This window comes from Pteropus vampyrus, unplaced genomic scaffold (assembly GCF_000151845.1).
Source record: "Pteropus vampyrus isolate Shadow unplaced genomic scaffold, Pvam_2.0 Scaffold15, whole genome shotgun sequence".
NCBI classification, from domain to species: Eukaryota; Metazoa; Chordata; class Mammalia; order Chiroptera; family Pteropodidae; genus Pteropus; species Pteropus vampyrus.
In genome coordinates, this window is record NW_011888796.1 from 11,323,509 (window position 1) to 11,347,864 (window position 24,356).

At 40.2% G+C, this 24,356-nt stretch overlaps 2 protein-coding genes across 3 annotated transcripts in view; both read right to left on the minus strand.

Moving 5' to 3' along the window:
• Window positions 1-5,252, minus strand: part of SAMD4A (sterile alpha motif domain containing 4A) — a 209,075-nt gene extending 203,823 nt beyond the window's left edge. Inside the window, exons 1-2 of one of the 2 annotated variants that reach the window (XM_011385301.2) lie at window positions 5,013-5,252; window positions 3,216-3,837 (exon numbers count right to left, since the gene is read on the minus strand). In XM_011385301.2, coding sequence (XP_011383603.1) covers window positions 3,216-3,411 — 196 coding nt within the window. In that variant the 5' untranslated portion in view covers window positions 3,412-3,837; window positions 5,013-5,252. The remainder of the gene's footprint in view (window positions 1-3,215; window positions 3,838-5,012) is intronic. The other variant, XM_011385293.2, reaches the window with a different exon arrangement.
• Window positions 5,253-18,994: 13,742 nt separating this feature from the next.
• CGRRF1 (cell growth regulator with ring finger domain 1) overlaps window positions 18,995-24,356 on the minus strand; it is a 23,594-nt gene continuing 18,232 nt past the window's right edge. Inside the window, exons 4-5 of the mRNA XM_023526801.1 lie at window positions 20,803-20,910; window positions 18,995-20,581 (exon numbers count right to left, since the gene is read on the minus strand). Coding sequence (XP_023382569.1) covers window positions 20,261-20,581; window positions 20,803-20,910 — 429 coding nt within the window. The 3' untranslated portion in view covers window positions 18,995-20,260. The remainder of the gene's footprint in view (window positions 20,582-20,802; window positions 20,911-24,356) is intronic.

Consider the following 24,356-nt stretch of genomic DNA (forward strand, 5'->3'; position numbering starts at 1 on the left):
TTAACCTGGGTTGGTGGCTGAAGGGCACTTAATTAAGTTTATGAGGCTTATGGGAACAGGCCTCTACTTAAAGAGCTGATCATGACCAATACTCACTGATCCAATCTGGAGTCACACACACACACATAAACAAACCCAAAAGAACTGACTCAGCCATTTTTCTTTTTCAATCTGAGATGACCACGAACCTGAGGCAAAGGATAAACCAGTGAACCACTAGATTTTCAATGAATGCTAAATTTAAGAGAATGAAAAGTTAGTATCAAAATACATCCCACAGATCTCAGATAAACCAGGTTTAATGCAAAGGATTCTCTCTCTAAAGACAGTCCTGGAGGAAACAAAGCCAAGTGCATACTATTATTAATTTTGTTTTATAACACTAAGATCAAGCCCAAGATATGAATTTGGTTCCCATTCACAAGTTTTAAAATCTCTCAACACCAGAAGAAATGTGTGTGCTTGTTTAATTAATGATTATAAAATCAAGTAAGTGATACACAGTGATTTGGGTATAGGAAACCTCAGCCAGCCAATGAATGAGTCATTCTATATAGCCTACTTTCCTGAATGGGTCAGAGCTTTACAGACTGAAAGAGCTTTGGAGGTCAATTATCTTGAGAGTGAATATTTCCAAAGTTTATGGCATATTTATTTCCCTCTCTTCTCAAGAATGTATTTTAAAAAATGTTTCCTTTTCAGTAGTTCACTCTCATTAATGGTAAATAGCCATTATATTATAAAGTAATGCCTGCAGAGTCAACTGAGAATTCCTATACTAACATTCCCAAATTTTCAAAGCTTTGCTCTCAATTTCGCGACTGAAGTTAAAATTGTTCTGTCTCTTCCTTGGTTGTCAAACTGTCAGAGATCACTTTTCACTCCTAGTTACGGCAGCCACTCATCTGGTTCTAAATGTGCTACCCATAAAATACAATAGATTATTTTTCAAATAAAAAAAATTAGGATTGTTGTCCAAAATTAGATTATGACCCAAATTATGTTCCAAGAGAGGGTCTAAAGTATTCTCTGGGACTTTATGCCATCTATTCTGGTTGCTGAATGGGCATTTTTGTCCCTGTCCTGGGTCTTGGCTAGGTTCCAGTTCCATAAGAGAACTGCACTCCAGATTCAGGTATGCTATGACACATCTTGATGCTCTCTGTGGTCCCCATGCTGCAGAAGTAAAGCAAATCACCACATGATCTCACTAATGAATATCTGTCCTGGCCACACAACAAAATAAGTGCAAAGGTTTCCAAGGAAGCAAATTGTCAAGGTTGAAAAATTAATCCAGAAACCGGAAAATGGTCCTTATGTTACATAATGGTTCTAGATGGCGTACATCTACAGCATTGAACAGCATGAAGAGGAAGACGTCTTACACGAATAAGTATAGCAAAAAATTTCTTTGAGGGAAAAATTATGAAATTACTTATAATAACTCACAGTTCAATATTTTCTTGGTTTATTAAATTACAAGATTTTTAAAGTAAGCAACTTCTTTTAAATATATTTAATTGCTTGACATACTAAACTGCTGCTTTACTGGGGAGTCTTCTTTCCTTAGAGGAAAAAATGTTGCTCTAACATTCAAGTAACCTAAACAGTGTCTACAAGCACTGAAGTAGAGCATTCAACATAAATGACTGTACTTAAATCTTTTGCATTCTATAACGCACAAAAGTTTATATAACCTTGTTGGTCAAACCTGAGAAAGCAAAACTAAGCAGGTGAACCAGGCTACCCTGTCACATTAAGGATGGAAGTAAAGAAAGTAGACATCAGTTATCCTAGTTATGCTTCCACACCCTTATGAAGGAGGCTGGCCCTTCAGCTATTTATAAATGAGGAACTGAAGGAAGGGCACCCTGCCACAAGGAATGAGGTGGACTGTTAAGCTCCAGCCAAATCCCAGTGGGGCCAGTGGGATCCCCCTCAGTATGGCCCACCATAATTGGCAGCACAGGATCCTCTGGGTGCAGTCCTGCCTGCTCAGGAAAAGGGCTGCGAGGATTTCCAGCAGTCACTTCCAGCCTATGATTCTATATATGGAAACATCCCATCCTGGTGTTTTCAGCATGGTGAGCACCACACCAGGGAGGAGGAGTGAGGAGGACACTAGCTCAACCTCTTGCTGCCCTGATGATACATTCATTTTAGTGTCTCCCAGGCCCTGCTGCCCTCGACTGGACCTTGTCATCAAATGGCAGCTCAGACCTCTGCTGAGTCTTACAGGCTAGCAGCTCTAACATGGAACAGCTGGAAGAGGACCCTGCATTCTTTTCTCCGAGTAAACACTGGGGGCTCTGTTCACCCTCCTGCTGCAGCATGAACTAAAGAATTTCCCCTATCCAAAATTACAGCCAACAGACCTTTGCCACATCCCCCATCCTCACCCTGCTCACCCCAGGATATAATTTCAGTCTGTCACCACCCACACTAACAAATAGCAAACTGCTGGACCTTTCGCGTATATTCACTTTCTAGGCTAGTTGAGGTGTCTGTAAATACTAACAGAGTAATGTGAAATAATTGTTATATTCAGTAAAGTGTCCTAACAAAAAACATCAAGGACTTTAATTCATGTCTGCTGTCTTGGAGACCCTTTCTACAAAATCCATATTGATATGTATAGCGTCACGATAGATAAGTATATCCAAATAGTATATGAACTGCAAATATTTTAATAGTCTGTAGCGTCACCTACATATTATTCAGAAGACGGAGCTCTAAAACTGGAATATCCGTGGGGAAAAACTAATGATAAAATTGGATTTTTATATATTGCTCATACAACCTAATCAAAGCTTGGTTTCTGAAGGGCAGTCTCGGGCTTCTTCACATATTGCTGAAATCCAGAGCCACGTTGCCCAAAAGAAGAAAAAAAGCCCAGAAAATCCAGACTCTACGTGACCTGACTTACTTATCTCCCAGGAAACTGCATGAGAGAAAAATCAATCATTCATGCTACCGTAGCTACCACACGGAATGGACCGAAGGAGTTGACAGTGGGCAAAAACCCAAAGTGGCCAGCGGAGGTAAGTGGGCGGCAGGGGCTGGGGCTAGGAAGAGGTTGAGAGGCCAAGGGCCCTGGGAGCCAGCGCGGTCCGTGTCCCCGCGGAACAGGAGGCGGGGGGCGGAGCCTGGGCTGGAGGCTGGGAACCCGGGTGGCAGGGGGGAAACAGGCGGGACGGCGACGGCCGCGCACTTACCGGGGCTGTTGGCCTCGCCCTCGAGGACGTGCAGCTCTGCGCAGTCGGCCAGCGAATGCTCCAGGCAGAGCTGGAGGAAGCGGGCCTGGGTCTGGCTCACCCGCTTGAGCAGCGACAGCAGCGCAACAGTCTGCTCGCACTCGTTCCAGCCCTTAAACCAGCCCGCCAGCACCCCGACCTGGTCGCGAAACATCATGGTTAAGGGGCGGCCCACGGTCTACAAAGCCCCCTCGGAGCCCCAGCCCGCCCCTCCCGCCCCAAAGTTTGGCCGAGCCGCAGGCCCGCGGCAGCTGGAGACGCGTTCCCGTTCCAAGGTGGCTCTGGTGCTCGGACGCTGCAGGTACTGCCTCGGCTCCTGCCTCTCTCGTCTGGTTTCGGTTACGTTCCGGTGGTTCTGGCTGATTTCCCCAGAGATGATGACAGACAGTAGCACGGAAATGTTTCTTTTAAAAAATAACGATTAAAAGAAATTCCCCACAAGGCACACAAACTGAATGAAGAATGTTCTCTTTCCCTCCCTTCTCACAGCTCCGGGATGGTGATTTCCGGCGTTCCGGGGTCTCTTTCCCTCTGGGCGGCAGCTCGGACCCTTTACGCCCGCATTTCCAAGCGGCGATCACCACTGGAAGGAGAGAAAGGGCTGCAGTGAGACCTCGGCCAGCGAGAGAACGCGCCCGGGAAACGAGTGCATTGGAGGGGGCGGGGAGGGGCGCCCCGAGGGGGGCTTGGTCCCCCAAATTCCAGCCGCCCTCTCCTCTGGATACGGGAGACCAGCTATTCCCGTTCTGGGAATGGCAAGAAGCCTTCTTCCCAGGTGCGGGAGGAGACCCCACAGCTTCCTGTTGCTGGCGCTGCGAACGGCCGGTGCTCCCCACACACCCCAGCCGGGGTGGCCTCGGGGGCTGTGCCGGCGAACGCCAGCACCAGCAACAGATTTTCCTCGCGCAGAAAACTTGCAATGCGGCTGCGAAGGGGCGCGGGGGTGGGGGTGGGGGCTAATGCAAAGCAGAGGCGGAGGCAGCAGCAGCCTGAGTTCCTTCCTCCTCCTCGTGCTCCTCCTCCTCCTCCTCCCGGAGAAGCAGCCGATCGGCTGCAGCTCCATCTACAGCAACAGCCAGCATCTCCACCGCCAGGCGCCCCTCTGGATTTAGGCCGTGAGCAGCCGCGGCAGCAGCTCGAGACAAAAATAAACTCTCCCCACCCAAAGCTCCGCGCCCAGCGGGGGGAGGCACAGCGGGAGCCCAGGCTCCCCCGCGCCTCACCGCTCCAGCCCACCCGGGAGGTCTCCAAGGGCCTGCTTCGCCCGGAGCGATCAGAATGTGCGTGCGTGTGCGTATGTGTGTATGTGTGTACTAGCGTGTGTGCTTTAGGCATCCTGCCCCCGCCGCTGCCGCCTACGGGCGGGTCTGTTCAGCCCAGTGACTGGTCCGCGCGTCCCAGGCCGAAGGCTGCACGGCCCCGAGCGCACGCCGATCGCAGAGACAGCGGGAGACCGCAGCACTACTTCCCCCGGCGGGCAGGGTGGCTCCGGCGGGACTGCGGCTCCGCGCGGCCGGCACACGCCCCCCAACGACCGCGAAGAAGAAAGTTCAGCTTTGGGGGCTCCCACAGTCCTATCCCTGTCGGGGTGGCCGCCTCCAGCAAAAAAACGGAGCCCAGCGGCTCTGCCCTCGATGGGACGGCTCGCTTCCAGCATCCCCGCTCCCCGAATTTCTCGAGCGGAGAGGGAAGTCCCCGGGAAGGGGACGCAGTGGCCCGCGAGTCCCTGCCTGGGGCGGAAGAAAAGGGGGCGCTCACCTCCGCGCGGCTCATGCCGGCGGCTCGGGGCCCCACGCGCGGGTCCAAGCCCGCGGCGGCTCTCAGCGAGGTTGGGGGCGCCCGGAGCGCGGGCCGCGGGCCATGCCGTCGGGGCGGGCGGCGCTGAGAGAGTGCGGCGCTGCGGGTCCGGGCCGCTGCCGCCGCCGCTGCTGCTGCCTCCAGCGTCGGCTCGCAGAGGACTGAGCCGCCCGAGCCGGAGCTCCCCACATGCTACTGATTAACATACACCATTACATCATGGGCTTGGCAGGGAGCGCCCGAGCGGGGGGAGAGGAACCCGGGCGGCGGCGGCGGCGGCACGCGGGGGGAGTCGGGGGAGGATCCCCGGACCCGGCCGGCGGCGGGGGAGCAGATTCCTAAGTGGGGACCAGAAAAGGGGAGGGGAGCTGAGAGGGAGGAGCCAAATGGCACAGAGGGGTCGGGTTGGAGGAACCGCGGGGCGGAGGGAAGAAGTTTGGGGAAGGGGAGGGGTCCTAGTGAATTCCTGCCCGCTGCCGCCTGCGTTTTCTGTAGGGGCCGGGGCGCGGGCTGGTGGGGACCCGCGGGCCCCTGAACGGGGGCGGTGCTGCCACCGGCCGCTTGTCCTTGGGAATGTAGTTCACCGACTAGGGTGACCCCTCGGCCTGACCGGGGCCGGGGTTGGCAGAGAAGCTTGGCCCGCAGATTGTGGAGACCTGGGGCCACTGCCGCTTGGGGCGTGGACGGGGGGTCGTGGACGCCAAGGGCAGAAGAGGTGGAGGGGCGGTACGCAGAGCTGGACTAGCCTGGGCGCCGGGCTCAGTGGGGCCCTTGTGGGCGGAGCGCGAGAAGTGCCTGGTCTGAGCACCCCTCGCCCGGGTCGGGCCTTTGTTGCCCTTTACTCCTGTCCGTGGCCTCACGGCTGGCCCCGCGTCCTTCTCTGGCCTCGCTTTTCCCTGGGGAAGCCGCGGACTTCTGGGGCCAGCCTGGGAGCTATGCCTGGGAGCTATGCCTGGGGCACGGACCGCGGTTGCGGGCCCAGAGCGGAGGCAGCCGTCCGCCTGGGCGGCAGGGAGGCGGGCGGGGCCACCTGTGCGCGCCGCTGAGTCGCGGGTCTGGGCAGATTTTACCTGGACCTGGAGAGCGCGCGAGGCCGAGACCAGGCAGGGGCTTCAGAGGTCCTCGCGGCGCGGAGAGGGTAAGAGAGTGCGGCATCGGAGTCGAGCACCACAGGGCGGCCTGCGAAAGTGCCCTCGCGTAGTCTCGAAAGTAGAGAATTGATTTAAAATGCCCTGAAACCTAAAACTAGCTGTATCCTCTAATGTAAGTTGAATATTCACAAGTGGACTTGATGACTAAATCCAGACTATCTCCTTATTTACAGTGAAAACACTGAGCCCTCCAACATTTTCTCCAGCAACTTGAAGCTTTGTTTATAAAAATAAGTACTTCTGAGAAATCAGTGAAACATATGCTTCAGACTCAGCCTTCCCTACTCTCTCTAATACAGTATTTTTTGAAGATAAAGTATCTGAGATAACATTCCACTAATTAACACTTCTGTCTTTCAACTCCAGCATATGTCCCTGGAATTTCAATACTTTCTTCCTTTCTACCCCAAACCCAGTTTCAGCACCATGCAGTTCCTGTCAGCATGTGACAGCACCTAAACATCTGTTGGAGTGTTGAAAGATCTTGCGGAGCTGCAAAACTTTTTAGGTGTTACCATTAAAATAGAGTGTGCGAATAATTTTTAAAAGTTCATTATTAACCACCTGGGAAAGTTATCTGCATAACAATGAATATTTTGCCCTAAAAACAAAAATTCTAGAGTCGGTACTTTATTTTTGTTTGTTTTATTACTATAGAGGCTAAAAAGCTTGACATATTTTCTCCAAGACATTACTATCAATTAGCTAAGTCTTTAGCGTAACTTCTATCAGGAAAAGAGGAGAGTTAGAGCGCTCGGTATATACTTTGCTATCAACTGTAGCCAATGCAGAAGTTTCCCAGATGGGGCTTTTGGAAGACCCCAGGAGTGATTTTTTAACATGAAAGTAAAAGAAACATCATTTTGATTAACGTATTTATTGTCACCTGCAGTTTACTAACGAATAGTAAAACTAAGAAACAAAAACAAATACGACAAACCTTGAGGCAAATCTTTAAGAATTCTACATGTGCTGAAGAAAGAAAATACTGCCACCTACTGGAAACGTGTAGTCCTAACAGCAGCCTTTGACCTAGGAAAAGACGTTGATTAGCTAATTTTTGAGCTATTTCTGAGAAATAGAAAGATAAGCCTGACATGAGTTCCCAGTCCCCCTTGTTTTGTGGGCTCACAATACTCGCGATTTTCTTGCCTCTTGGGCTTCTCTCTGACGGGAATGTGAGTAGAGGTAAAACCCCATGATGCTGCTTCACTATTCCTCACAGAGGGTGAAGTCAGGACTCTAAAGGAAGAAAATTCCATCAGCTAAATACATATTTTTGTATTAAATGTGGATTTTTCCTATGCGAACCTGAACCTCGTTTTTATGGATAATTCAGAAGTGACTAACAAGTACTAAATATACACATCACTTGGAAAAGGAATGAAAATATGCAATAAAGGAGATTATTAATATGTCTATTCACTATATTCCTACTTACTCATGAAAAAAATACCTATTGTTCATCTGCTTTGTGCTAGGCACTGGGTTAAGCAGTGAGAACACCAAATACAGGTACTGAGTGTAATTGACTGTGGAATGTTGTACCAACTAAAAGATTCTTTGCATGAATAAAAGATCAAATTCTCAAACAAACATTCTCAACATTATTGTGCTTTTCTCCTCCCTAGAATCTGGAAAGAAAAAATATTGAATAATAATTTTAGTCAAATAACTCAAATGTTAAAATGTTTCAAAGATGACTAATTCCAGATAAATCAGTGCCATGTTTATAAATCACTGCTTAAGTAGATGTTTAAGGTTGCTTGTGTCAATAAGACATCTCAAGGAGTCCATGTCTCTATACTTTAAATTCATATTGCTTCTAGCCATAATAAGATAAAACAAGAAATGCATTGGATATGGATACATTAGAGCAGGTTATTTTTAATGATTTGCTGTATGAACTAGCAAAAAGATTAAAATCTCCAAATAAAGGTAAATGACAATGCATAATGATAATTCATTCAATCATTCAATAACTATATATTGAGCATTTATTTATTCTACGTAGGTCCTCAAGATACAATGTTCAAGACACATGGTGTTTTCTATCTAACATAAAAATCTGTATGTATACATATAATTTATATTTAATATATAAATATATTTAATTTTTTATATATAAAATGAAAATTTAATGTGTGTTATATTAAATTTAATATATAAAATAAAATTATAAATTTATACACCCATTTATATTAAATATAGCTTTTTACTATATATATGTATAGGTAAAAGTGCGAAAAGATTTACAACAAAATGGTAACTACTGGTGATTTTCCCTGTATGGTAGAATTACTGAGGATTATTATCTTCTTTCTCTATATTTTCTAATTTTTCTACTAGAAGTTAAAAAAGGTAAAATACTGCATGAACTCAGAACCACTGACTAAAATCAAATTTAGAAAGTATCTTAAAGAAACTACACTGTAAAACTTAGGTCTTCAACTCCCAAGAATTATTTATGGGTCTGTTTTCCTTCCTACCTGGGTCCCATCCTAGCTTCATTACTGTGTCTCCTTGCCTCAGCTCTGGTCTAACCACTCTCCAACTTAGACATTTTCTGTGGTTTCTGACTTGACTTTGAATAAATTCCAGACTCTTTGGCCTGAAATACAAACACTTCAGAATTTGGCCACTGTCTGATCCTCTGGACTTCTTTCCCACATTTCATTCACTAATTCATTCAACAAGAAGTATTTATTGAGTATAGACCACTGTGCTAGGCAAATAGAGGATACAAAGGTAGAAAAGAAGGTATGGTCTCTTCAACTTCTAGTGGAGAGGGCAAAGTACGCTTGTGACACACACACACTTCACTAAAAGGTGCAATTAACAGTGGGTCTAGAGGGAGGCCACACGCAGTGTTGAGAAAGACCAGAGGAAGCAAAAATTCTGCTTGAAAATTCTGAAAGATACTATGTATCTGGTGCCTTTTGAGTTGGTGCTCATTGGATGAATAGTTTCAACAGAAATGGGCAAAATTTTAAACACAGATACCAGGCCAGGATATATAGATGTTTGTATCAATAAAGCATCCTGAGAACTCCACATTAGTATATTTTCAGACTATATTTCTTCTAGTAGTAGTAAGATAAAACAAAGGAAATATAGGCCTTCCCAGATTTTGTTGGTGTCAATATACTAGTGGAAAGAGATCTAACAGTGTCTACTAAATTGGGCCTAGCCTTTAAGCTAGTAATCCCATTTTTTCAGTAGGAATCTGTCCTACCGAAGTAAAAGCATCATTACTATAACATTTACTAAAGTATGAGTATAAATACAAGAATGTTAATTTCATCATTGTTTGTAATAGCAAAATACTAGAGGAATCTGTAGAAGAATGAGAGAATAAGTTTGGAAATTCCATACTATAAATCATATAAACCTATTTTTAAAAATGAGTTATACTTGGAAAAATGCATCAGAATTATGATAGATTGATGGATGGATGGAAGGATACACAAGTGAAGTAATATGTAATAAAATAAATACGGCAAAATGTTAATGTAGAATCTAAATAATTGAGTATATAGGTGTTCACCATTCAATTCTTCTGAATTTTCTATGTGTTAAAGTTAATAATAAATTGTTGGCAATGAAAAGGATGAGTCAAATTTATATATACTGGCCTAGAAATAAGGTTTTTTTTTAAGTTGTAGAATAATGTCTATGCTGTGATTCCATTTTTGTGGTTAAGAAAGCCAACTCTAGAGCAAGAGTCCTGAATCTTGGAACCCAGCCCATCACTTACTAGCCCTTTGACCTCTTACAAGTCATTTCCCACTCTATACCTAAGTTTCATCGGTAACAAACATACCTCATTGTTGTTATGTGGAGTAATACATTTAAATTTCTTAAAACAGTGCCAGGCATATAGTAAGTGTTCATTAAATGTTATAATTAACTATGATTTTTTGAGAAGGGAAAAGATTACATAAGGGAGAGAACAAACAAACCTCTCTCTCTCTAAATATATTATAAATACGAAGGTACAAATATATTTGTATTGGAATATTTCTTTGTTTGTTTAAATGTTTAATACAACTCCATCAGGAAACAATCAGACAGATCCAGAAAGGGACATTCTTCAAGACTACTGGCCTGGAAAAAATGATGGAAAGAATGTTCTAGATTAAAAGAGATGAAAAAGCACATAACAACCGCATGCAATGTGTTATCCTTGATTATACCTAGGTTTGAAAAAAATCATTTGGGTAAATATTAAAAATAGACTGAGAGTTAACTGATATTAGGCAATATTAGGTAATAAATAATAATTAAAAGGAGAGAGCCCATGTAATGGCCATGCAAGCTCTCTCTTGATGAAAGACCGCACCTTTCTTTTTTTGTGGCACTCAGGTACATCTCTAAGTGTCCCTAGTCCCCACATTCCAGTCCTGAGAATTTGATTGGAAGATGTCTTTCCACCTGGAGTACCTACAGATGAAAATGTGCTGGCAGGGGTGTGCAGGGTTTCAGTGCCCTGAGAAGTTAGAGTTCTCACTGTAAATTGATACTGTCAGGCTGGATGTACGCAAAAATCTCACGAGCTTGCTGAATTTATGTCAACTCCTGAAAGATGGATCGATTCTTTTTTTCTTTTCTTGTTTTTTAGCCTGCATAAAGAAGAGTCCTGGTGAATTTGCTAAGGCGAGGATGTCCCTTTGGATTTTTTCTGAGGAAATACCCAGACATCCTCTTTAGGTAAAGATGAGTATCTGTCACTGAAATAACATTGTCGTAGTGGAATAGTGAACTCTCAGCAGTACACATAGGAAATATGCCCTGCCTGACCTGGCCTCTCCACCTCATTAGCAAGCTGCAGCCCCTCTGGTTTCTCAAATGCGACAAGCTCATTCCTTTCTCAGGCCTTTACACATACTATTCCTGGAGGATTATTTTTCCCACTTCTCATCCAGCACTTCAAAAGGCTGACTCCTCCCTTAGGTCTTAGCTCAAACGTCACCTTCTTAGAGATGCCTTTTTAGACCACACTATCTAAAGTAATGGTCCTTTCCTTATGGTAGCACTTACTACAAACAGAAATTATATTGCTTATTCAATTATTACCTCTCTATTATCTCTCTCCCCTCACCAGATTTTAAGCTCCACAAAGTGCAGGGACCGGGCCTGCCTTATTTACACTTAGGATCCTCAATATCTTCATAGGACCGTCCACACAGAAGTGCACAGTAAATATTTGTGAGTTGATGAATGACTCTCAGGGTTGGAAGGTACCTTAGAAGACCCCAGGTCCAATGCCCCGTCCTGTACTTATATACCCTCTTTACAGTGTTTTGAGACCCAGTCCATGGACTGCTGCCCAGTCCATGAGCATGTTTTCACCTAAATTGCAGCAAAACAAGACTAGCAAGAACAATACATTTTCATTGCTCTAAACTTATTCACCTTTAAGGACATCATTCTGAGCTTATGCTCTTCTGTTTTTGAGTATTAAAGTATCTCTATTAAATTACGGTGTTAGTAATGATATTTGGCTGTTAATGTCCTTACTTGGAAAAATAAAAATAAAAACTTGGCAACTTTAGATGGTCTCCTGGTTTTTCTGGCTCATGAAACTCATTAGTCTGGAAGCCACAGGTCACATGCATCCCTTTAGGTGGCTGTTTAAATGGTGCTGGGGTGGCCATTGCATCCCTGGTTGGCATTGATGATTTAAAACATGCTTTCTTTAAAGTCTTTGGTCTATCTCTCTCTAACTTCCACCCATGGCAGCCAACTCCACCTACTGCCTCTTTGCTCCGGGACACCCCATTCACTTTCTCCAAACTATGCTATGGTCTGAGGCTCCTCCTACCCAAACTTTCTTCCCTCTTTCCTTTCGCAGTCCTAATATGGAGGCTCTCCCTGCCTGGTTCTGCTCCCTTCCCATTTAACCTTCACAGGTGTTTCCCTTCAGTAAATGGCTTGCACATCTAATCTTGCATTAGCATCTATTCTTAGAGGACCTTCCTGAACAGACATACTACCCACTCGCTTAAAGTGACCCTGGAAATTGGACAGGGGATTTCAAATGTAATCACAGCAGCTATGCAACCATGGACAAGTTATTTAATCTATTTCACCATCTATAAAATGGAGATAATAATACTCATCTCATAGGATCGTTATGAGACTTGAGGAAATAACATGTGAAGTGCCTTACAGTACTTGACACTCAGTAAATGGTAATAACCTCTCCCCCACCCATCACCACTGTGGCAAAGCTGAAATGCCTTCTCAAAAGCTGTTCTGATCTATGAAGAAGTATTTGATAGGTTCAAGGAAAAAGCGAACAAAGCATAGATTTTTAGAAAGTTGCATATTTTAAAGGACCTGAAGGTCTCTTAGAATCATCAACGTGTAATATCAATCTAACAGAAAATGAATTTCAGTGCAAATTATAACTTCCAAAGAGCAGATGCAGTAAGTTGGGAGAAAGAGGATTTAGGTGAGCTACAAGCATGGTTGACAGTCAAAGAAACCATTTCTTGGTTGAAGGAGACCAACCCAGGTGGTTCACTGTTCTCTCTCCTCAGCGAAGGCGCAGGACCCCTGATGTACATGCAGGTGAGTCGAGGCTCTTCAGGGCAAGATGGAGAAAAGGAATTGACTATTACAAGATTAAGCTTGGGTGACTGAACAGAAGTGCCCAGGATTGGGGAAATGTGAAGACTGATTTAAAGAGAGCCAAGTTGGCATCTGCATCAGATAGAACTCTATATTTGCCACTAGAATCTAGTGTGCTTCCTGAAAAGTAGGCACAGCTATGGTAAAGTAGCTTCTGTATTAAAAATATTATTTAAAAATAATTGTAATGCTGGCTTTCATAAGCTCATTAGGAGGTCTGAAAATAACTGTCGTATTTCTTGGCACACAGTAGGAACTTGATAAATAGTAATTTTCTATCTTTTTATACACAGATTAGAGTGTGTTAATTTGGCTAATTTATATCTTGGGTCTGCCTCACATAGAAACATGCTTTGTTCACTCTTCAAAGACGTACTTTCTCAAAAGCTTTGTAATAAGGCCTAGGAGAGGATTGCCAGGGCTTGAATCTGGATTCGAGGGAATGGAGAGAGAGATGTGGAGGAAGGAACTGCAGAACTGGTGACAGATGGAATGTGGGAAGGCTAAATCAGGAGTCAAGTCGGCTAAGATAGCAACAGTGAAAGGCAAGCTGGGTAAGGCCCAGGAGCTGTGGTTTCAGGAGACTAAACTTGAGTTCAGATCTCATTAGAAGCAGCTCAGAAATATCTATGTTGGCAGGGCCACACATTCAGATAGAAAGCCAGTGTTCTGTTAGCCAGGGCAGAGTGGTAATTGCCTGCACCCAGTTCCTCTCTCCCTAGCACTTTTCTACATTGATGGGATCATGGCGGAATCTAAGCCAAAAGCCAGTGCAGGGTGACTAGCCAGGTGAGTGTCAGGTAGAACAGTAGGACTCTTGTGGAATCTGCTGTCATTTTTCACTAAAGTTCTTACCACTCTCAGGATGGTTTTCAAATTTTCTTTGGTTCCTCATTTTAGAGAATTCTTCTGGGGGGCTGGGCGGGACCAAAAAAAAAACACTCCTTAAACTCAGTTTTAGATAAATGGAATCCCACTAACCAAGCACCATGAGCAGTTATGATTATTCTTCAGGATTCAAACTGAAATGTGAGTTGGACAAGTGTGTTGGATCCATAAAGAAAATGGATTATTTATTGTGGTAAAATACACATAACTAACATTAAATTTATCCTTTAACAAAACTAGTGGCATAAAGTACATTTGCATTGTTCAACCATCAGCACTAACCATCTCCAGAATTTTTCATCAACCCCAAATGAAATTGTATACCCACTAAACAATAATTCCCCATTTCCCCTTTTCTCAGTCCCTGCTAACCACTATTGTACTCTCTGTCTCCATGAATTTGCCTGTTTTAGGTACCTCATATAAAGGGAATCATACAATATTGTCTGCTTGTGTCTGGCTTCTGTCACTTAGCATAATGTTTTCAAGGTTCATCCATGTTTTGGCATGTATCAGAATTTTCTTCATTTTTAAAGATGACTATTTCATGAACATAACTTTTGAGACAGCTTTCTCGAGAATGGAGTTAGATAAGAAGGATTAACTCTAATTTTTAGGACACTTAGGTACTACATATTTTTGACTGGTTTCTAAACAGTATAACCCAAACCAATTAACTGGTAAAGTTATTTAAATATAATATAAACACAAGCAAATGAACCACAATTTAAACACAAATGCAGATGGGTTCACACTTCTTAAAAATAAACAAATGTGTGAAGTATTAATTATAGTTTTTTACAGTAAAATATCTCATAAGGTGTCACAGATAAATTTTCAAATAAATCCAGTCAAAAGGGTAAATGTAAGTATTCAAAACTACTCCTAGTTACAGGATTTATATGGGTTGGGGTTACACAAGTGGGACCTTAAGCCTTTTGGAGGGATAACTTGTCCTAGATTAGCATGGGAGAAAAAAAAAGGAAAAATTACTTATTCTAGAAGTCATAAAATCTTTATTCTGACTTTGGTTATTGATTCAAGAATTGCCAATATCTAGGCAACCTGGGTGTCCATCAATGGATGAATGGGTAAAGAAGAGGTGGTGCACATATACAATGGAATATTACTCAGCCATTAAAAAAGAATGAAATCTTGCCATCTGCAACAATATGGGTGACCTAGAGGGTATTGTGCTGAGTGGAATAAGTCAGACAAAGAAAGACAAATGCCATATGATTTCCATTACACGTGGAATCTAAAGAACAAAATAAACAAACAAAACAGAAACAAACTCATAGATATAGATAATATTTTGATGGTTGCCAGAAAGGAGGGGGGATGAGGGAGTGAAAACGGGAAAAGGATTAAGAAGTACAAATTAGTAGTTACAAAATAGTCATGAGAATGCAATGTATAGCATAAGGAATACAGTCAATAATATTGTAGTAACTGTATGGTATCAGATGGGTACTAGATTTATCAGGGTGATCATTTTGTAAATTATATAAATGTCTAATCACTATGTTGTATACCTGAAACTAATATAATATCATATGTCGACTGTAATTTAAAAATTAAAAAATTATTTTAAAAAAATGCCAATATCTTCTTCAACTGAAAATACAGTTTGAAGTGTGTCTACAGGTTTAAATAGTTGAAATTTTTAAATGTATAAATCCGAGGTCACATTTCAATAACCTAAACAAAAATCAAAATTGCCTTCCCGAATATTGTTTAAAGCCACCTCTGTATGATGAGATGGTCCCACGATTGCTGGCACCAACAACTTTCTCCTAACTCGGCACTACTGCTGCACAGGATACATTAGATTAGATATTGATTAATCTAACATCGTTCACATCCTTGGAATGTTCCTAGTCAAAAATTCACAAGAAGCTACCTGGTTATGTATTTAAATTTTACTGCAAGATTTTTCAGAGTCTTTATTATGCTAATGTTCATTGTGCCTTTTCTAGAGAGCACAGCATATGGCAGGCTCTAAACTTACTTGAGTCCAGAATCCATTCTTCACAGGTCTTGGAGTATAATGTTGCATGAGATATGTTTTGAGAAATGCTGGGTCTGATACAAGCTCATGCAATAAAAATGATGAAGGAATTTTAAAATTGTACCTCCAGTTTGATATTGAAAAACCGTGTGTTTTTCTGAAGGAAGGTGAATAGTGATTAAGAGCACAAGCTTTAGGTAAAACAAAAAAACAAACCAAAACTGGATTCAAATCCCAACTCTACTCCTTAGTAGCTGTATAGTATGGGCTATTTAACCTCGATTGGTCTCAGTTTTCTGTCTACCTTCGTAAATTGAGCTAGGATTATAAGAGATAATATCTAATTTATCAATTAGGGTTGCCAGGAGACAGAAAAGACAATTATTCTTCAGAGATTATTAATATAAAAAGTTGTTAAATGAAAAGTGGAAAGAAGTGGCAATTGCAAGAAGCTGCTACCATCCACAGGGCTGGGGAAACAAAGCAAAGAAGCTGAAATCATAAAAATTTAGAAGTTTGGAGAAAGGGCCCCACAGAGCTAAAACACTCAGACCTCTGAGGAGGGGGCACTGCTGGGCTGGGGCTGGTGTCCTGAGTCGGGGCAGGTGAGGAAGCAGGTTCCAATCTGGATTCAGCTGCTGCTCCTGGAATCAACTGCCACTACCAAGGTAAAGAGTTGAGGTTGGGATGATGTTTATAGGAACAGGAAACCCAGAAGAGACAGGAAGAAGCAAATCCCTTCTTCCTCCTACCTTCTCATCTCCTTCTAGTACTTTGATTTGCAAAGCCTCATAGGGAGCCTGCTGGCAAAGCATAAATGTAGTTTGCACAGTCCTACCCCAGCATCACAAAGCAGAGTACAGAGGGTGGGGTTGAAGCTGAGAAGCAGTAGCGTAACTGCTGGCATAAATACAAAGCGCTTAGAGCATAGAAAGTGTACAGCAGCTATTTCTTCTCCTCCTCACCTGACTAATTGACTCAGTCCTATGGCTGGTAGAGATTTGCAATATTTCTGTAGGACATAACTAGGAAAAAGACAGAAGAGATTAAATGCCTAGATGTTCTACTAATTAAACAAGGGAGGCTTAACATCACATCTCAAACTTAAAATGTCTAAAACTGAACTCATAACTAACGTTCACAGCAGCATTATTCATAATAGCCAAAAAGTAGATAAATGTGTAAACACAATGTGGTATTTATACACTGGAATATTATTTGGTAATAAAAAGGATTAAAATACTGATTCATGCTAAAACATGGATGAATCTTAAATACATTATGCTAAGCGATGTTTGTGATCAGTCACAAAAGGCCACATACTGTGTGATTCCATTTGTGATTCTACATGTGATTCCATGAAATGTACATAACAGGCAAATCTATAGAGACAGAAAGTAGATCAGTGGTTTCCTAGGGTTGAAGGAACATCCTAATATGTACAAAGTTTCTTTTGGGGGGTAATTAAAATGTTCTGAAGTTGACTGTAGCAGTGGTTGAAAAACTCTGATTATATTAAAACTACGCAACGGTACATTTTGAATGAGAAAATTGTATGGTATGTAAACTATACCTTCATTAAGCAATTAAAAGGAAAAAACACAAAACAAAAAAAGGCCATCCAGTTTTTGCCTTGTCCACTAGGAACACTTGCTCATGGAATCCTGAGCTGCCATTTAAGAAATCAACTGCCTTGAGACCGACCACCAGACTGCACCAATGGCCAAGCCACATGGAGAGGCCACATGTTGTTCTAGCTCAGCCTGGCTTTTGAGTCATCACAGGGCAGGTACCAAATACGTGAGTGAAAACTGCAGGCGATTTTAGCCCTCTGGCCTTTGAGTCACTCTTGGTCATTTGAGTCTTCCCAACCAAGGTGCCACGCAGGCCCAGGCCTGCCATATCCTGTCCCGGTACCTGACCACGGAATCTGTGAGCGTAATGACACGGTTGTTGTTTTATACCATTTCATTTTGGGATGGCTGGTAAAGCCCACCCTTTTGGTTTTCTTCCTACATCAGTCTTCTTCTCAATTCACCGGTTCCTCCATAATCTCCCTGAATGGTGGAGTCTCCCCCTCAGTCCATGAACCACTTCTATTCCTGTGCTCACACCCTTGGCGACCACATGCAGACTATGGCTTTAAATACTACACTGATGACTCCCAAATTCGTAATTTCAACCAAACCTTTCCTCTGAACTTCAGAGTACTATATTCTTCTGTTTGACATCCCTACTTGAATTAGTAGCAACTAATCTACAGAAACCAAACATTTTACCTAATAATCTATTCAAATATAATGCTGTCATAGACATTATCACAAAATGTCACCATTCACTGCTATTGGCAAATTCTGACATAAGCCTCTAGGAGTCAGTGTACTTGTTTTTACTTGATTACCTACCAAATCCCTCATATTTATTACCATTGAGGGCAGGAAAAACAATTACTTTAACTGCAGTAAAGGCAAATCATCTTTAACACATGAAAAATGATGAGTGAGTGGATAAACAAAATGTGGTATATACATACAATAGAATATTATTCAGCTTTAAAAAGAAAATTCTGATACATGCTTCGACATAGATGAAACTTAAACATTATGCTCAGTGAAATAAGCCAGACACAAAAGAAAAAATATTGTATAATTCTACATATATGAAGTGTCTAGAATTTCAAATTCATAGATACAGAAAGTAAATAGTGGTTAACAGGGGCAGAAGGGAGGAGTAATGGAAAGTTGCTGTTTGATGGGTATAGAGTTTCTGCTTGAGATGATGAAAAATTCTGAAGACAGATACTGGCGATGGTTGTACAATAATGTACATGTAGTTAATTCCACTGAATTTGTACACTTAACAATGGTAAAAATGATAAACTTTATATGTGTTTTACTACAATAAAGTTATGAAAAATGGAATAAAATTATAGGTGGAATCTATCTCAGTGAGAAAGCAACAATGTGTCTAGGACAGTTTAGGTACAAACGGATCTGCAAAGGGAAGCAGGATGGCTGAGATGGGAGACATGATCTCTGAGTATTCCCCCAATTTATGCCACAAAGTGAACTTCTCAGATGAACTGTTAGAATGGTAGCTAAGTGCAGCAAGGCCTGCAGCTTCTGACAGCCCTGCTCCCAGCAACAGTTAGAACAGGGATTTAGGAATTTCTGATAAGCCACCAATGCTCCTTTTAAGCACAAATACATTGAGGTAAGATTTTCCTGATTCTTTGTAGCCCAGACTCCCAAAAGGTATCTGACTCCAAGAAGGTATTTATTACACAGCTGTTGAACAAAGTTTGATTCGTCTTACAAAATGGAAAATAGGTAATGTCTTTTTGAGAGTGCTATATTTGATTGGATGAAATGACATTATGTAAAAACATTGATACAAAGCATTATTCTTCATAAAAACATGACAAAAAAAGCCTTGAATATCTTCCTGAATGTCATAGTTTATTTGCTGTGATCTGATTTCTTGGTGAGTTGAAGGTAATTTGCACTGAAGACACAGGAAGCTCTGATTTACCTTTTTCTTAGTCATCTTGGAAGGAGTGAGGGATGGGGCCATTTTGCCTATCAGATTTATCAACTCTTATGAGGATATAACAAGGGAGCAAAGTAATTTACTATCCAGAAGGATATGAGGTTTATTTGGAATAAAAATACTCTAGAAAAAAAATAGTCATTTGTTTCTTTTAGTGATTTTTCTTGCTCTAAAACCTCTCCAGTTTTGGATGGATTTGCTGTGCAGGAGGAAATCTAAGGTAAGGATTAAGAGTCTCACAGATCTTCCCAGATAGATCACAGTGTGCTAATTTAATCATATTTGACAATAAACTGAACTACCTAAGAAATTTTATTATGCTTCTTTTATATGTTTTCTATAAATATCATTTAAATCTATGATACACTGAGAACAGTCAAGAATTGTATATTGCATTTATGATATAAGAAGTTATATTTAAAAATTAAGATGTGTTCATGTGACTATGATTATAAGAAAAATTAGAAACCAAACAGATGGATATTTATAAAAACTGATATTTCAGGAAAGGACTTAAAGTTAGAAGCCCTTTCCATCTCCTCTATAAACTGGGGAACATACACTTGTTTTAGGAATTCAATTTTTTCCTAACTGTATTCCAGATTATGTTAAAGGAAAAACGTTTGGAAATCTTAAGACTTTTACTTCCTCAAATTTTAGATGGATTGCTTTTCAAAATTTTTCTAATTGACGTTATATGAAATCCTCTAGCTGATAAAAGGCCAAACGTTTATATTTCTCTCAAGAGCTGAATGAATTTTTATATATTAATACAGATGGCATTCCAATATTACCACACTGAACAGGAAGAAATAATTAACTTTCATCATCCAGGAACCATACAAATATAAAGTTAAATAAACTACAATTTTCAATGAGGGTTAACACTGTAGATTCCATGTTATGATTAGTTCCAAGAACACAAGTTTCTGCATCTTCAGTAGAAAATACACTTTTCAGTTGTAACAACAGCCTCAGAGAGTTTTCAGTTTGTCTTTATCTTGCTCCTTTTGACTACAAAGTGCAAAAGATTCCTGAACAAATTGCCTGCACATTGGGCACTGCTGAAAATATTTCACACAGCCATCACACAAACACGTGTGTCTACAGGGCAGGAGCACCCAGTTCACAGTCCCATTCTGGCAAACAACACAGTCTTTGCTATTCTCCTCTGGAAGATCTACTTCACTTTCGGAGAGTCCAGCCTTTTCCAACAAACTTCGGTCTATGCTTTTTTCTTCTGGAGAGGAATTGCTGGAGGGAGTGGAATTATTATTTGCAGACATGAAAAGTTGCTGAAAATCAAAGAAACAAGTTTAAAGATAATTACAAATGACAATTACTCTTTAAGCCTGAGGGTCATAAGAGCTGCTTAAAATTTATGAGCTAGCAAATCCAATAACAAGTAATACCTAACTTCTACGATAACTGAAAAATATTATCCCTTCATAAACAGTCATTCTTTGAAAATTTGCAAACAGAAGAGGCAGAGATAAGATTACAGGGTACAACTTACCTTAAGATCATGAAATTGACCTTGAGCCAGGAGTAAATATTGATATAATATTCTACAGGAAAGCTTATAATTCTTATCAGGAATATGAATTACTGACACCATGGAAACCTAAAATAAAAATTAAACACCAGTCAGTACTTAACCTCCTTACATTATTTCAGATATGTGAAAAATGTGTCTCAAACAAAAAGATAAATTAGAAAACTTACAATAATTTGTCACAGTCACTACAGAGGAACCAGTTATTGACATATTTTTGCCAGTTATTTTAATTACATTCTAACCTACACATTTGATGTGACCACAACAAAAATTCCATTAATCTGTTTTATAGCTGAGTTGACTCTAAAATTCACATATGGAAAAATAACAAATAAGAATAGTTATGAAAATACTGAAAAGAAAGCTATGAGAGGGGCTAAGCCCACTCAGATGTTAAAACATACTACAATGCCTTTAAAATTAAAGCAGTGTGGTACTGGCACATGAGTAGACAGATGGCTAGAACAGAATAAACAGTCCAGAAACAGAACCAGTTATATATACAAACATGATAAAGGTGGCATCTCAAATCACTGGGCAAAGAGAGTCTTTTTAATAAAAAATACTGGGACAACTGGATAGCTACTTGGAAAAATAAAAAAAAGATGCATTCCTCATTCTATACATAGAATAACCTTAAAAAGCAAAAGAGATCGAATTGTAAAAAATAAAACTATACAAGTACTAGAAGAAAACGTGTGAATTCCTTCTTAGTCTCAGTGGAGGGAAAGAGTTTCTAACTATAACTCAAACCCAGAGGCAGATAAATTCGACAAATTTGACTACATAAAAATTAAAAACTTGCATGACAAAAATCACCATGAGCAAAGTTAAAAGACATATGACAAACTGTAATAAAATATTCACAATATATATCACGGACTACGTTGTCCTAATTTATGAACAACTTTTAAAAATTGAAAAATAAGTGACCAAATATCCTACAGAAAAATGGGCAAAAGACATGACCAGATAATTCACAAAAAGACAGAAACATGGTCCTTAGCCATATTAAAAGATGTTTAATTTTATTCACAACATGATAAATGCAAATTAAAAATTCGCTGAGATATCATTTTTCGCTCATTAGAGTAACAAAAATTCAAAAGCCTGTCAATACACTCTACGGAGAAATAGTCAGTTTCATATATTTCTGGTGGAAATGTGTAAAAAAAAAAAGGTTCCATTCCGAAGGCACAACCCCAATAGAAGAGATTTTGGCAGTATGCAACAAATGACATACATTTGCCCTTTAACCATACAACTCCGACAATATTAAAATATATATACACACATTACATTCAATGCAAGGTTATTTGTTATTGCAGAAACTACCTGAATATTTTAACCACAGGAGATTGGCTAAATAATTGTCATACCTATACACCCTACACATAATGAGGTGCCATGTAGCTGTAAAAAAAAAGTGAGGAAGGAAGATTTCTATGAACTGGTCTAGAGTGATTTCCAGGAGACACTGTGAAGTGAAAAAAAGCAAGAACATGTACAGTATACACAGCATGCTACCTTCAGTGTAAGAAAGCAGGGAAAATAAGAATATATGTATATATCTGAATTTGTATCTTCTTATCATTACAGTAAGAAACATAGGAAGGATTAACCAGAAAACAATGAACTTGGTTATCTGCAAAGATTGGGCTACGTGAGAGTGTGGGGAGGGTACTCGGAAGAGAGCAACATCTTAATATAGTTTTTTGACTTTCGGGAGAAGTCATCCAAGTATTTTATGAACACGGTGTTTGAATATATTCAGTCTTTGGCAGGAAGTAGGGAGAGGACAGTGTGGGCACAAAAATAACTAAAATTCAGTAATGAATTATAAATCATTGGGAAACAGATAAACAAAAAATAAATGGAAGGTCTCTTGCTTATAGAATATTGAAGGATGACTGGAGGGCTGAAGTTGGAAAACAATCATTTTGCAACCATCATAGTAAAGATGAAATCTAGAAAGAAACACATCAATGGATATTAAATCCAGGGAGAAATGTTGATAAAGAATGGGATATTTGCATGGTCTTAAAGTGTCTCCCTATAGACTGCTTATTATTTACAAGGGAGGGGAAGAAACAGAAGAGTGGAGAAATTAGATAACACCTTGACTAAGAGATCATAAATGTCAATGTCATAAAGACAAAGAAAAGCTATGGTAATATTCTAGATTAAAGGAAGCTAATAACACATGACAAATACAGCATCTGACTCTCAATTAGAATCTGTATTGGAGGGGAAAACATGTTATAACATGTTTTAGATCCACTGAAAAACTGGAACATAGGTAATAGATTGGATAAAATATTACACCGATGTTAGATTTATAAAGTTGATAACTATACTGGGGTTATGTAACAGAACATCCTATTATTAAGAAATACATACTGAAGTATTTAGGGGTAAAGAATCATAGTGTATACAACTTACCTTCAAACCATTCATTAAAAAAATACACACACATACATACATACATACATATATGGGCAAACAATACAAATGTGCAATGTTAACAACTAACAATAGGCGATCTGGGTAAAAGATATATGGGTATTCTTTTATTTTTGCAAGGTTTTAAAATTATGTCCAATAAAAAGTTTTTTATAAAACCCCTAACATGATTATAAACATACAATATTCTTTACGGCTTTATAAGGATTTATTAATTTGGCAATTTGAAAGCTTTTACTATTAAATAAATTTTGTATTAACGAGTGGTATAATGTTATCGCCCCATACTAAAAATCTTGTCATTTGATTTAATATTAAAAGCCTCTGAAACTACTATAATGCTAGTTATAAATATATGTAGTTGTAGATATACATATCTGATATGGAAAAGATATCAAAAATATACTATTAAATGAAGGTAGGTCCTAAAATAGCATATACAAGTTGATTCCATTTTTGTTTAAAAATTACATCTATAAAGGTCTGGAAAGATACTGACAAATATTCACAGTGGTTATCTTTGGATGATAGAATAAAAGTGATTATACTGTTTTTCCTTTTGGCTTATCTAGATTTTCTAATTTTATTTACTGCCATAAACATGTACTGTTTGAGCAATACAGAAAACAAACTAATGTAATTAAGTAAAAATGAAAAAAAATTTTAAAGGCAAAATCTTGCAGTAACAATCCCTGCTTTCCTTTATTTACTGAAAATAATAAACTAGTTCCTAACTACACTATCTAAATGTAATTTTTACTGTTACAATAAAAATAGGAGTTAAAAATTTTTGGTTAGATCTCGAGTCTCTGACTCTCAAATACTGAAAACCACATATGAAAAAGAATTATGAAATGCTCAATTTGTTTTTAAAATTAAGAACAGAGAACATTAATACAAAATATACTAAAAAATATGCTTTAGTTCTAATATTAGGCTCAATATGAGAGATAAGAAATGGAGATGCAGGAATTCACAAGAAAAACAGGAGGGAGCCCACTGATACAAGAATAAGAGACCCAGAAAAGGACGATATACACAAAGGAAAC